The sequence below is a fragment of the Barbus barbus genome (genome assembly GCF_936440315.1).
Source record: "Barbus barbus genome assembly, chromosome: 47".
NCBI lineage: Eukaryota > Metazoa > Chordata > Actinopteri > Cypriniformes > Cyprinidae > Barbus > Barbus barbus.
The window spans coordinates 13,185,029-13,200,420 of NC_136725.1; the positions used below are offsets into that span (position 1 = coordinate 13,185,029).

General features: G+C 37.0%; 1 protein-coding gene across 1 annotated transcript in view; it reads left to right on the forward strand.

Annotated features, from left to right (window-relative positions):
* The first annotated feature begins 3,423 nt into the window (after positions 1 to 3,423).
* Positions 3,424 to 15,392, forward strand: part of LOC306865855 (uncharacterized protein) — a 29,911-nt gene continuing 17,942 nt past the window's right edge. The window contains exons 1-8 of the mRNA XM_079410681.1: positions 3,424 to 3,663; positions 3,997 to 4,091; positions 4,468 to 4,498; positions 4,731 to 4,849; positions 5,050 to 5,080; positions 5,279 to 5,476; positions 11,661 to 11,894; positions 12,020 to 14,454. Of these exons, the coding sequence (XP_079266807.1) occupies positions 3,489 to 3,663; positions 3,997 to 4,091; positions 4,468 to 4,498; positions 4,731 to 4,849; positions 5,050 to 5,080; positions 5,279 to 5,476; positions 11,661 to 11,894; positions 12,020 to 14,454 (3,318 nt within the window). The 5' untranslated portion in view covers positions 3,424 to 3,488. The remainder of the gene's footprint in view (positions 3,664 to 3,996; positions 4,092 to 4,467; positions 4,499 to 4,730; positions 4,850 to 5,049; positions 5,081 to 5,278; positions 5,477 to 11,660; positions 11,895 to 12,019; positions 14,455 to 15,392) is intronic.

Consider the following 15,392-nt stretch of genomic DNA (forward strand, 5'->3'; position numbering starts at 1 on the left):
TGTTTGTAACCATGTCTGAGTGCTTTTTGAAGTGTGTTTCGGGTCATTGTCCTGCCGGAAGACCCCATGACCTCTGGTGGAGATGCAGCTTTCTGACACTGGCCACTACGTTGCGCCCCAAAATTCTTTGGTAATCATCAGATTTCATATACCGTTCACACAGTTAAGGCATCCAGTGCCAGAAGCAGCAAAGCAACCCCAAAGCATCTTTGAACCTCCACCATGTTTGACTGTAGGGACTCGTTTCTTTTTCTGTAAACAGTGCCATGATGTCCTTTACAAAAAAGCTCTACTTTTTTCTCATCGGTCCACAGTATGTTCTCCCAGAAGGACTGTGGTTGTCGTCACATAAGTTTTGGCAAACTCCAGTCTTGATTTTTTATGCCTTTGTGTCAGCAGTGATGTCCTCCTGGGTCTCCTACCATAGCTTCCCTTTTCATTCAGATGGCGACTGATAGTGTGAGCTGACACTGTTGTACCCTGTGTCTGCAGATCAGATGGAATTTGTTTGCAAGTTAATCGGGGTTCTTTATCCACTATTCGAACAATCCTTTGTTGTAATTTTTCATTAATTTTGCTCTTCCGTCCACGTGCAGGGAGGTTAGCTACAGTGCCATGGGCTGTAAAGCTCTTGATGATATTGAGCATAGTGGACACAGGAACATTAAGATCTTTGGAGATGGACTTGTAGCCTTGAGATTGTCCATGTTTTTTCTCTCAAATCCACAGACAACTCTTTACACTTTCTTTTCTTAATGCTCAGTGTGACACACAACACAAATGTTGAGTCAATACTTTTCTCCATTTTAACTGGTTGCAAGTGTGATTACTATATTGCCTACCCCTGTTACTTGCCACAGGTGTGTCTAAATACAAATGACAGGAGCATCACAATTATTTCTTACAATTTTGACAAGGTGCCCATAATTTTGTCCTGTCCATTTTTGAGTTCTGTGTGAAATTTAATCAAGTTTGACTTTTCTTCAGTTTTTTTTTTTTTTTTGTGTGTAGTTGCAGTGAAAACAAAAACAATAAGCACGTGAATACCAAAACATTTGCAATTGGAACAGAGAGAAGTGTTGGGGTGCAAGGGTGCCGATATTTTTGGCCATGACTGTACATTACTTGTGTATTACTGTGATGTTTCTATTAGCTGTTTGGACTCTCATTCTGACGGCACCCATTAACTGCAATTCATTAATGAGCAGGTGATGTAATGCTAAATTTCACCAAATTTATTTTGATGAAGAAACAAACTCATCTACATCTTGGATGGCCTGAGGGTGAGCACATTTTCATTTTTGGTGAAGTATTCTGTTAAAGCCAAATGTTGTTCCAACATTGTGCATGATGAGCCTAGTCTAGCATCTTTAGGGAACAGTTTGCTTGAACAATGGTTACGCCATCGAAAACGATGTGAGATTGTGTATGTTTTGGGTCTGTTTTGAAGTTTAAAAGCTCCATTCCACATTCATTGTATTGCATTAAAATATCAACAAGTACAAACATAACATCATCTTTTGTGTTCTAGAGAAGAAAGTATGTCATACAGGGTTTAGAATGACATTAAGAATAAATGAGAGAATTTAAATTTCTATCTCACAATAGACTCTTTTCACATTTCTGGTTTCTCCGAAACAGAAGTTTGCCATTGTTGAATGAACTTCTATAGTGGTGTACAGAAATTACACCAAATATAATTTTTGCATTCCCATTTGCTCCAATAGAAAAAAAATAAAAACAAACAAACAAATAAATATTTTATTACATTGATCGGAAGAGAGATAGATGTCACATTTGCCTTCACTCCCACTGCTGTTGTATTAGAAACGTGCAGCAGCATTAACTCAATTTCTGTATTGAATGCCAGGTAAATACAACACAAAATGTACTGATATAAATGTATATTGCATTTTTTTTTTTTTAGAAATTAAAAGATAAAAACCTGTTCGATTTACCATGTCAATAATTGTGGAAATGTGTCATCACAGTATGTGAGAAAGGTTCATTGCTTTCATTATGTGGATCCCATCCTTATGTAAGTCAGTTTTGATCATGTAATTTTTACAAGAGCATATCTTAATTTATCCTGGAAGCTGAGCTTCACAAACCGCTCACAGTTCTCCACTAATGTCATTACTCCATAAACCCAAGAGCAGAAATAACGTACCATCCTCAAGAAAACGTCATGCTGACTTCTTCGATTTCTGTAACAACACAGCATACAAAATCAATGAAGCATAGTCGATCTCTCTTTCTCTCATCTGTGTGGGTGTGTGTGTGTGTGTTTGCTTCATTTTCCAGGGATGTGCTATAGTACATACAGATGGAAAGATTGTAGAGGAGGAGCTTAATTCAATATTTCATGAAGCATGGTCAGAAGGGGGCATGCTTATCATGCTTAGTGTTGTGCTTATATTCTAATTTAGGTACAAAACTGCCTGTTTTAGTCGCACCTGCACTGATTGTGGATTCAATGCTCCATGTTTCTTTCTGTGTGTGGAAAGAGGTAATTGCTGGAGCTTTGTGTTGGGCCAGGACTCAGTGCTGTCAGTAATAATAATTAATTTAGGATTCTGTGCTTGCACATGAAGCAGTACTACTATACCAGACCTCAGACAAATGCTGCTCTCTTTCTCTGACCCTCATAGTTGGGTGAATGAAGGCTAATGATGTTAAGGAGCTGTTATTGAACTTAAACTGTAAAAGGTGACAGGAGATCAAAGAACTAATAACAGTCCAAATCTCACAAGGTGCACCTTGTAATAAAAGCATGTACTTTAATGTAATTGGATGAATGTTAATTATTAGATTTATGCATTCAGGTCTAATTATAGAAGAGATTAGAGATTTTAACTTTTAAACCCGTTTTATTTGACTGTGAGAGGAAAGCATTGAGCTAGAAACAAATACGATGCCAGAAAGTGTATTTTAGAAGCTTTTATTTATTTATGTATTATAACTGAGAAAAGTCTGATGAAAGAGAAATTTTAACAACAAAAATAACATCTAGATCCTATTGTCTGTTTCTAAATATATCAGTAAAAAAATTATATTAGAAATTTTAGTTGAAATCTTTTACATTAAAATACTATTTTGGGATGTGTTTTCCTCCTGAGACTCCTGTCTCAGTTTTGTAAGTGCAAAAGTGACTTCAGTGTTATCAGACAGCCAGAATGAGGCTATACTGCCATCTGTTGGGTGAAGAGCAGTGTTACCACACAAAGTTGCTGGGGGAAAACCGACAAAAACACACAACAACAAAAAAGGGTTATTTACACGCAATCCGATACAAAAGTAAAGTAATTAGCTGTAAATTAATAATAAAGTAATTAGCTGCCGTACAGTAAGTTAAGCACTTATTGGTGTCAACAGATGATACACGGTATAAGTTTACGCAGAAGCAAAAGTGAAAATAAGCAGGAGGGCGTGTATCATCTATATACAGTGACTCGCAAGTCATTTCCTCATTAACCAGACAAATCGTTATGGACGACTATCATCCCATCATTGTGGAAGGAAACTGGCAGACTAAAAATGCTAAAGGTCTGAAAAATAAACTTCATATTTACTTTCAGAGTAAGAAATCTCAAGGAGGAGACTGCGTCGTGCAATATAACGACGGGAGCAACTCTGCTACGATTCTGTTCAAATCATCTGACAGTAAGTTATTAACGTGAACAAAATAACATTAACTCCGAACATTTATTAAAATGTAATATAAATGTTGAGATTTTGCCATGCGTTTTTGTCAAAACTACAAAAATATCACTATAGCACTATTACTCTGGTATTAACACTGTCAGAGAGAGAGAGAGAAACCAACCTCGCTTTGAAAAATCATGGAACATGCAAAAAAAAGGAAAAAGGAATAATAAAAATAAACATTTCCCTCTATTTGTGTGTGTGTGTGTGTGTGTGTGTGTGAGAGAGAGAGAGAGAGAGAGAGAGAAGTGTTGTTTTGTATCTGACTAAGTCTGATTGTTTGTGTTTAAGTCCGAGATCGTGTGCTCTCCCAGGTAGAACACTTTATCACCATTGACAATCAGAAAATCAAGTTGAAAGTGTACAAACCCAGCACTGGGCAAAAGGTGAGTATAGTAAGACTTGTTACAAAATGCATAATTGTAGCTCTATAAATCCCTTTAGATTACATCAGTATGGTCTATCATAAAAATATAAATTTTATTTATGGTACATTCGTATAAAAATAAAGGTAGAAAAGCTGAAACTGGGGTGGTACCTTTTTCAGAGATACACCTTTGAACCTAAATGGTTTATATTGGTACCTAAAACATACAAAAGTGTAACTAGAGGTACCGCTCCAGTGACAGCTTTTCTACCCTCCAGTGACAGCTTTTTTGATGTCTTTATTTTGTTGAAAAGGAGAGCAAAGAACTTACTCTTCATGTTTGGTAACATTCCGCATGTATGTACTCATAAATGTTTTACATTGTGTGGTTTCAGACAGAGCAGGCATGTGGATATCAGGAACCAAGTAAGTAAAACGTGGACTTTTGTCTCTGGCTGCTTACATGCATGTGATCTTTTATTGGTTGGGTTATTTTACTGTTATTGCTGATACTGACTAACACGTTCCTTTTCACTGGTGAAGATATCACTTTGGTAGTGACTAAGTAATCCTGTATTATGCTTTGTAGAGAGACTTAACTGTTTCCATTTACATAAGAAAATGATGTGTTGTGATGCATCTGATGTTTGTGTTCAAGGACAAGAAGGCGTGCTCTCCCAGGCTAAAAATTATATTAACACTACCAGTCACCAAATCGAGTCAAAAGTGTGCAAACTCGGTGATGTGGAGAAACAGGCAGACAGCACTGGACAAAGAGTGAGTGGTCTAAATACAAATTTAGGACCAACAAATTGCATCAAGTCACTGCTATATATGAATAGTGGCCTATAAGAACATTCAGTATTTAAATATTATGTTTTTATGATTGAGATGTAGATACATTTTAGAATTGCTGTAGGAAGTTGGCTGGTAATGTTTTCAATTTAAGTAATCACTTTGCATTTGTGTGGTTTCAGATGGAGCAGGCATGTGGATATCAGGAACCAAGTAAGTAAATCATTTGGACGTATGCGCATGTGAACTTTTTTACTTGTTAGGTTATCTTACTATTGTCTTACTAATTATAATTATCTTATTTTACTAATTCTGATAATTAGCTCTTCAGTGGTAAAGGCATCAGTTTATATGTACTGGGTAAGTTAACTGTAGGGGGATTTAAACATGTCTCTTTTAATTTTCTTAAAGATGTCCTGCAAACTGATGTGGATGTGAAGAAACCTGAAGGGTCAGGTGCTGTGGTCCTAGAGAACCTTCCAGATGATTTTAATCAAGATGTTTTGACTCTTTTGGTGGAGAACATCAGCAGTCTTTCTGAAAATGACTTTAGCATGGAATTAATACCAGAATTAAGAAAAGCAGTTGTGACCTTTAAAAATCCCAGTGGTAAGTTGTTCTACTCCTATAAAAAAATATATTTGCATTTGTTATTTACATAATAACATTTACATTTTCACAGAATAATAGTAATATTAATAATAATACTAGTTGTTGTTGTTGTTATCATAAAATTATTGTTGCTATCTTGTTAAAATAATTAAAATAATTTTAAATATCATAATTTTCCATTCTCAGTTTCACTCTTTGTGAAAAATGCTCCGTTTCAAGGGGCGTTACCATTTGCAGAAACATATGTAAACACCCACTGCTGTGAAGTTATCCAATCATCGCACAATAGTCATTGATTTTATTAGCACCACTCAAACAATTATACTCTTGGTGTCTTGATAGCATTAAATGGTGGTCTGATGATTAAAAGTAAGATTAAAAATAATTATACCTACTTGCTTCACCTTTTTGGACAAAATTCTTGGCGCTACTTTATATTTCATATTTGGGAAGGCTATGGAAAAGTTTTTGGAGGTTCAGTATATAGGTTCAAATCTTACATGTGTAAAAATTAAGAACATTTAGATTTTCCATTTCATGACCCCTTTAAATGTGTGTATATGCATAAAAGGTGTCATGTAATTTATGATATATTTTCCCCATAAAAGAAAAGAAAAAGAAAAGGAAAAAGTTAAAGATTTAGATCTAGTTTTCTTGATTTAGCTTTACAGGAAAATTTGACTTTTAATTAGTGACGACAAGTTATTGAGACAATTTTTTATTTTGAACTGGTTCTTTTTAGTGCACCTTATTAACCAATTTACCAAATTAGGCTGCATCATTTGAAGCAATTTGTGTCTTCTTGTCAGCACTTATCCATGAGTTACTAAAAGATGACATGAAAATCTGACTTTTTCATGTTTAAATGGTATAATCGGGTCCATCTACCAACTCAAAAAATGTGAAAAAGAACGACCCAGTAACTTTGTTTTGGTAAGCCTTTCTCTGTAAGCTTACGAAAAAATGAGAAGCTCAGATTTCACTGTGACATAGAAGGGGGATCTTATTATAATATTACTTCCTCTTAATCTGCAAGTTTCCACCCACAATACCGTCATTGTGTTTTCGCAAAGCGACAATGGTGTACCAGTTCTAACACCATGGCTAAAGTTCAAGCAAAGCATGCTAACTGTTCTGTCTTTGGCTCCACTGATGAGCACAGGACACTGTTTAGAGTCCCAGCCTCAGAGGAGACGAGAGAGCAGTGGATTTATTGATTTATTGATTTATTTACTGTATATTATGCTGCTGCTACACAGCTCTAATATAAACATGCCATTTTTTTCCCAGCTGTTAACCTTCACAGACATAACCAGTGATAACCAGTTAACGCGGATTAAGCCTTTGCGGGGCCCTGGCCTAATGCAGCTTTGGGGCCCCCCTAACCCCCCCTGCGATCAAACACTGTATAAAGACGCGCATGATATACTCGTGAAATAAAAATAAACACAATGCACACGTCATAATTAAAAAAATTATGTACATAAATTAAACAATATTATCGAACAATAATCTTACAAATCAGCAACAGCCCAGCTGTTAAAATTAATATCACTCACCACTAAAAGGGCTTCTTCCTGCTCTTCTTATAATGCGCTAGAAGTTATAAATATTTTAAAAATGTATAATTTTGTTTCTCTATTTAACAACATTAACTTACAATAGTGAAAGACATCTTCCCTTGGGTATTTGTAATTATTAAGCACCAACGAACACAACAGCAACTGACCATAATGTTGTACAAATAAAATAAAAACCCAGTAAAAAGAAAAAACATCAGTAAACTCAAAAGATAATTTAGCATAGCCTACAAACTTAAAGTTTAAAAAGCCAAGGTAAGAAAATAAGATTTCAATTTAGTTTTAAATTCATAGACAGAATTTGAAGCTTTCACAGATAAAGAGGGTTTATGGAAGGTTATTCCATAGCCTCGGTCCAACTATTGCAAATACACTGTAAAAAGTGATAAGTTGACTTAACTTAAAAAAAATTTGGAAACCTGTTGCCTTAAAATTATTAAGTAAATAATAATAAAAAAATAAGTTAAGTGAACTTAACTTAAGAATCTGACACCAGAATTTAGCAGTAAGAAGTTACTCGTCATCCAGCTTTTTATTCCGACTATGCATTCCGTTTCTCAATTTGGTGTGTTTCACCAGGCCGTGAAGAAATATAGAGCTGGGTATCATCAGCATAACAGTGAAAGCTAATGTCTCCTGATAATATCTCCCAGTGTTAACATGTAAAGCGTGAAAAGTAATGGCCCTAGTACTGAGCCTTGAGGTACTCCATACTGCACTTGTGATCGATAAGATACCTCTTCATTCACTGCTACGAACTGATGGCAGTCAGATAAGTACGATTTGAACCATGCTAAGGCACTTCCACTAATGCCAACAAAGTGTTCTAGTCTATTTAAAAGAATGTTGTGGTCGATAGTGTCGAACGCAGCACTAAGATCCAGTAGAACTAATAAAGAGATACAACCACGATCAGATGATAGAAGCAGGTCATTTGTAACTCTAATGAGAGCAGTCTCAGTACTATGATACGGTCTAAATCCTGACTGGAATTCCTCACAGATACCATTTTTCTCTTAGAAGGAATATAATTGTGAGGATACTACCTTTTCTAGTATTTTTGACAGAAAAGGGAGATTTGAGATCGGTCTGTAATTAACTAGATCTTTGGGGTCAAGTTGTGTTTTTTTAATGAGAGGCTTAATAACAGCCAATTTGAAGGTTTTGGGGACATATCCTAACGACAATGATGAATTAATAATAGCCAAAAGAGGATCTATGACTTCTGGAAGCAACTCTTTTAGTAGTTTAGATGGAATAGGGTCTAACATACATGTTGTTGGTTTAGATGATTTAACAAGTTTATACAATTCTTCCTCTCCTATAGTAGAGAATGAGTGGAATTGTTCCTCAGTGGAACTGATCTGATGCGATACTGTAGCTGACGGCTGCATGGTTACAATTTCATCTCTGATAGTATCGATCTTGGAAGTAAAGTAGTTCATAAAATCATTACTGATTATCTTGACATTATCTTGGGAAATGCCAACACCTGTTGATGCTTTATTTTTCGTTAATTTAGTGACTATTGAATAAATACAGGGGGTTATGTTTGTTTTCTTTGATCTTCCTTAAGTGTAAATGAGCAACTGTATCTAAAGTGCTAGAAAAGAGAGAGTACATCTGTTACATCAAGTTTTTCTGCGCTGTTGGATATGCTGAGGAATTGAGATAAATCAGGAAGATTACTTAAAAATCAGTCTTTTGTGGTAGAAGTGATGGTTCTACTATACTTGTAACAAGGAGTAGAATTTACAGCTTTAGCTATATGGAGTTTACACAAGACTAGATAATTATCTGAGATATCATCGCTTTGCTGCAGAATTTCAACAACTCTAACATCAATTCCATGTGACAGTATTAAATCTAGAGTATGATTTCGACAATGAGTAGGTCCTGAAACGTGTTGTCTAACCCCAATAGAGTTCAGAATGTCTATGAATGCTGATCCTAATGCATCTTTTTCATTATCGACATGGATATTAAAATCGCCAACAATTAAGACTTTATCTGCAGCCAGTACTAACTCAGCAAATTCTTTAATAAAGTCTGTGTGGTGTCCTGGTGGCCTGTATACAGTAGCCAGTGCAAACATCACAGGGGATTTATCATTAACACGTGTGTCTCTAGATAATGTTATACGCAGCACCATAATTTCAAACGAGTTATACTTAAAGCTTGCCCTCTGAGAAATACTGACAATATTGCTATAAATTGTAGCAACACCTCCCCCTTTACCTTTTGGACGTGGCTCATTTTTATAGCAGTAATCTTGGGGGGTAGACTCATTTAAAGTAATGTATTCATCTGGTTTTAGCCATGTTTCTGTCAAACAGAGCAAATCTAGGTTATGATCACTGATCAAATCATTTACAAAAAGTGCTTTTAGGGACCTGATATTCAGAAAGCCAAGTTTTATCAATTGTTTCTCTGTATTGTAAACATTTTTTATTTGTTGAACATCAATTAAATTGTTACTCTTAATTTGATTTGGACGTTTTCTGTATTTTCTAGTTTTCTGTATATTAGTGTATTTTCTAGACACAGTCTCTATAGTGTGATAGGTGAAAGAGTCTCTATTTGCTGAGAATTAACTGACTTCTGTGACGTGAGGCGGCTAGCAGACGGTCGATTTAGCCAGTCTGTCTGCTTCATGACCTGGGCCCCAGTTAGTCAAGTACGAACTCTAAGACTATGTGCCATATTTCTAGAGAGAAAGCTACAATTGCAAACCTCTCAGCAGCACAACAGACAGGAACAGACTGAAGCAATCGATCAGCGATCAAGAGCCCTTTTTCTACAGATCTGTGTACTAATATTAAACGCTATTGTTTTTGACAGTGTTGATAATGTTTCTCACACAGATAATATCATGATTTTTCTTTTTTTTTTTTTTTTGCGTTTCCCTTACCGAATGAGCTATCCTGACAGCAATAACCTGTCCATGGGCTTTTTTGATCACTGTCACTTTAAGTGCTGGCAATGCAGTGTTGCCAGATATTGCTATTAAAACAAACATAAACTAATTTTTTTTCAGATCTTTTGCAAATAAGATAAGATAAAGATAAAGCTAACCCTAAATTGCAACCTCCTACTTTATTAACTTTTTAAAGTGTCAAATTAAGTGGAAAAGACTGTCTGAAAACGCTCATAAACGCTGGATCTGGCAACACGGAGGCTGCTCCCTCATCCCTAAACTCTCTCAAGCCTCCACAGTGTCTCGCAGCGATCGTTTTCATACCACGGATGCTAAACATTCTTGCATACTGTCAAAACTGAATTATACATGTCATGCAAATTAGTCATTCAGAGAACAAATTTTATGTTTGAACATGAACAATTCACCTCAGTGACCTCATAGCTGGCTATGGGCCTGATCCTATGATGTCTAATGATGTCAGTTATGTACTGTGGATATATCAATGTTTTGTCCTGCCTACATAACGGTGGCCAGCTGGAAAGATCTATGCTGTTAAACCTCACTCCCCTGATCTCAAGAGGAGTATTAGCAACTGACACTAGAGGCTGCAATCTTGTCATGTGTTGTCAAGTTTGGTGTGAGCACATGCCTTTTGTAAAGTTTGTTTCTATATGCCATGTTTCTTCCTTTATAATGTCTTAACACTTCCCCCTTCTTATCTTATTATTACACTGTAAAAAGTGATAAGTTGACTTAACTTAAAAAAATCGAGGAAACCCCTTGCCTTAAAATTTTCAAGTAAATAATAATGAAAAAAAATTAAGTTAAGTGAATTGTCAAATTGTTTTTTTTTTTATTATTATTTACTTGATAATTTTAAGGCAAGGGGTTTCCTTGATTTTTTTTAAGTTAAGTCAACTTATCACTTTTTACAGTGTAGTTAATTTGCTCCATCTGCTTTCTCTTGTTACCTTACTCCTAAATTCTAAATTCTCCCTGTGTGCTTTGACTTGTGCCAAATTGTTATGGCATTTTGCCTTGTTGTAGGTATTGTGTCATACCCAGGCTAACTTTCCCTTTGTGTGTCATACCTCAGGTTTTTATTATTATTTTATTGTTTTTTGTCACAAGCCCTTGACTGTTTCCCCCATGTGATAGTTTGTTTGGTTTATTTTATTTTACTTTATTTTATTTTGAGCTTTAAATAAAATCCATATAGAGATTATAATCCTTTAGATATAATCCTTTAGATTGTTTCAGTAGGAACAGGAGTTTCTAACAGCAGTGATGCAATGACTTTACTAATTGGCTCTTTTGTTAAGGAGGCGGGACTTATTCCACCATATTGCATGTTGCAGTTTCTTCTATTCATAATAATATGAACATGAATAATATGAATATTCATAAGAATATGACTATGAGTAAACCATCTTGGTATATACAGTCTGAGTATGTATTCACCTACAGGGATGATAGCATGAAGTATTAATGATGTCATTATGTGGCGACATAAAAGACCTGATTATTTTTTTAAATTGATTCATTGAATCCAACTGAATCAAGCTTCCCATCACTGTCATTATATGACAGTTTTAATACTTTGCTGATACATACAGTTGCACACAGATTGTCAATTGATTAAATGTGTCTGGCACATTCTGTAAAATATTACTTCTTACAGCAGCAGGAATGTTCCTTGAGGAGAGCAGGACACATGAAAAGTTCAAGAAGAATAATCTGAGGGCCCGTGCACTGGAGAGAAGCACATGTGTGCGGGTGGAGGATCTTCCAGCTGAGGCCAACAACAACAAGATGCTGCTGGAACTGTATTTTGAGAAATGGGGCGGTCCAGTAGAGGAAGTTATCACAATTCCATCAGAGCAAGCAGCCTTGATTAATTTTAAGGAGGAAGAAGGTAAATACACGTACAACTGCCGGTAGTCTTTTCTATTACAGTTACATATTAGTAACTTTACAGTTTCATAAACACTTCTTTACCTCATTTTGTCAACATCAGTGCATTTATTTATTCTTTTTCAGCCAAAGAGAGAGTGTTGAAGCAAGAGAATAACATCTGTGATGTTCCAGTCAAGATATATCCCTACTTTAAATCACTGGATACAATCTTATATGGTGGCAAAAGACCCCATCTGAAGCTGCCTGAACCCATTACAGTCCGTGTACATCCTGCCATCAGGGAGTTCATCCTCAAGAAAGAGCAGATTTCCTCCATAAAAGACCAGATGAACTCACACTTCTGCCAAATAAACATGGACAAACCTGAAGTTTTGCTTAGTCCTGATCCAGCATTACTGAATCAGAAAGGAGTTACCAGAAGACACGCTGATGGCTGGAGTAAGAATGCCATTGATGCTTTTATGAAAATCATCTCAAACTACACAACATCTGAGTGGTCCGTGTCACAGGTCTTGTGGTCAAAAGTGGAGAGTGATATTAAGAAATTAGTGAAAGATCAGGTTTTCATAGATACAGATCCTTCTAAAGGGGTGCTGACACTGACAGGAATGACCCATGAGATATTTGGACTGAAACCCATCATAGAGAAATTTTTAGAGAGAGCAACAAATCAAATGGCGAGAGAGAGGAACAGTGTGACAGAGTACATAGAGATTTCTCCTGCCATGTACTCTCTGCTTGAACAAGATGGCCTGAAAAGTGCTGTTTCTCCAGACCTGCACATTGACTACAACAAAAATATGAACAGACTTATTTTATCAGGTCTTCATACAGAAACTCTTGTCTTCAAGAATTGGGTCCTTGAGAAGAAAATAAATATGAAACAGAAGCACTTACAGATTAACCGTTCAATCCTGGAGTTTCTGAGATCAATGGATTGTGATGAAATGTCCAGAGACCTCTTCATATCTCATGGAATAAGAGCTATCTACACAATTGAAAATGAAGATGTTGTTGTGATTGGAAGCACAGAAAGAGCACTTGCTGAGGCAGAGAAGAGAGTGAATACAGTTCTCACAAACAAAGAGCTCAATGTAGAAGATCAGGGTGTGCTTCAAATGCCAGCGTGGCTGGAACTAAAAAAACAATTGCACGGATTATTCAATACTTCCAAAAAAACATCTGTGACTATACACATTTCACAGAGAGACAAAGTAATAGTGACTGGATTCAGAGAACCAGTGACTGAAGTCAGTGAGAACTTAAGAAGTTTTATGGAGGAACACACTAGTATTGAAGAAACCGTTCGTGTCAAATCACATGCGGCATTTGAATTAATAAAAGGCAAAAAATCACAAGACTGGCAGCATTTAATTAAGTCTGATGAGGTGAAAGTGAATTTTGATTCAAAGAGACCCTGGATCAAACTGTCTGGAGAGCGTACATTTGTCCAGCCAGCTCTGACCTTCTTTAAAAGTTTGGCAGATGGTCTCTACAGGGACACACTGATCATTAAAAAGGCAGGAGCAAAGAAGTACTTCTTGGAGCAGGGTAAAATGATGCTGTCAATGCTGTTGAAGGAACAGAGATTTGTGGTGGTTCTTCAGGAAGATTATATGCTGGAAGAGAAGGAAGAGGAATTTACTGAAGTTAGTTTTGAAGACTTTGGCCAGGTCTCTTGTGAGGTCCGAATACCAGGTGGAGTAACTGTTACTGTCAGGAAGGCAGACATTTGCAAGATCAATGTTGATGCTGTGGTTAATGCTGCTAATGAAGATCTGAAGCACATTGGTGGATTAGCTTTAGCACTTCTCCAAGCTGCTGGACCAAGTCTGCAGCGAACCTGTGACCAACACACAAAAGCAAATAGGCCTCTGAAGCCTGGAGAAGCTATCATCACTGATGCTGGTCGTCTTCCCTGTAAATATGTGGTGCACGCTGTTGGACCTCGCTTCAGTGATTCAGACAGACGTACCACTGAGCAACGCCTGAGACGTGCTGTGAGGGAAAGTCTGAACCAGGCGTCAAGCAAAAACTGCTCCTCCATTGCAATTCCAGTTATTAGCTCGGGGATATTTGGTTGTCCTCTTGATCTTTGCACTGAATCAATCACCAAGGAGGTGCATGACTACATTGATGATCATAACTACAGAGGCTCCAATAGCACATTAACCGAAATTCACTTGGTTGACAATAATGGCAGTACAGTGAATGCCATGACTCAAGCTGTCAGGAAGGAGTTTGCTGCATATAACCCTAAAATGACTTTCCCTCATCAAATCAAACCTCATGGGTATAGTAACAATGGACAAGCGCATCGTGGAAATGGTCGTGGTCATGGTCATGGCCATAGAAACTATGGCCAAAGAAACCAAGGATTTGAAGACCCCAAAGGTCGTGGTTATAGAGACTTTGAAGGACAAGCACACTGGAGAGGAGAAACCTCAAGCTATGGTGGCAGATCAGATAACTCTGAAGGGTTAACTGTTCTTGAGAGAAAAACTACACAAGAGGGACTAAAAATCATTCTGTGCAAAGGGAACATCCAGGATGCGAGTGTAAGTGAATAGTTAATTATCAAAAGCTAACAGAAATAACATACATAGCAACCATTTACATCTTTAAAGGTGCCATAGAATGCATTTGATACAGTATTTTAAATTGTTCTCTGATATCTACACAGAAGGTATGTGGCTTAGGTAAGGGCAAAAAATCTCCAGAAACGATTTTACATGTCCATTTACAACCCTAGGATTTCTGCCTAGAATGAAACGGTCTGTTATTGGCTTATTTGGCAGGGTCATGAATAATAATGAGCTCTGCTCTGATTGGCTGTTTCACAGTACGGCTCATCAGCAAGAAGGAAGCACAGGGAGGAAAATATATATTTAAATACTTTCTCTCGCAGTTATATCGTCGGGTAATTATACTGTATATAAAACGCGGGCATCAGGGAGCCGTTATTAATATGCGAGGCATTGAAACTGCTTTTGAACGATCCATCGATCGCGTTATAGTTCACTTTCAAGAGACGCGATCACACAAACTATGTTTACATTATGGAGCAACAGTACTTACCACACATTTCACAAGATCAGATGCTTGTCAGTGGTGCTCAGGATCTGTAAGTCATTCGCCATCATCCTCATCTCTCCTTACTGAGAGTGAAATCGTATGTACTGTAACAGGCTACCGCTAGCAAGGAGCTAACCATGTCCCTTTAGTGGCTCGCGTTATTTGCTTTCTGTGCCTTTCTGAATACAGACACCAACCCATCCCTGCACTTCACACCCCCTGCACGGCCTGGAACATAACATTTATTGTGTTATTTTCGCTGTTGTCCGCGCTTGTTTATTTACAATACCTGCAGAGCTTCTGATGGTTCGGCCGGCTTAGAACAAGGGCGGGTTTATGCAAATGTTGGGGGGGCGTAGTGATCCTGACTGTTGCGTCACAGTCGGTGTTATGTTCTGATTCGCCTGTTTTTCAGTGGTCT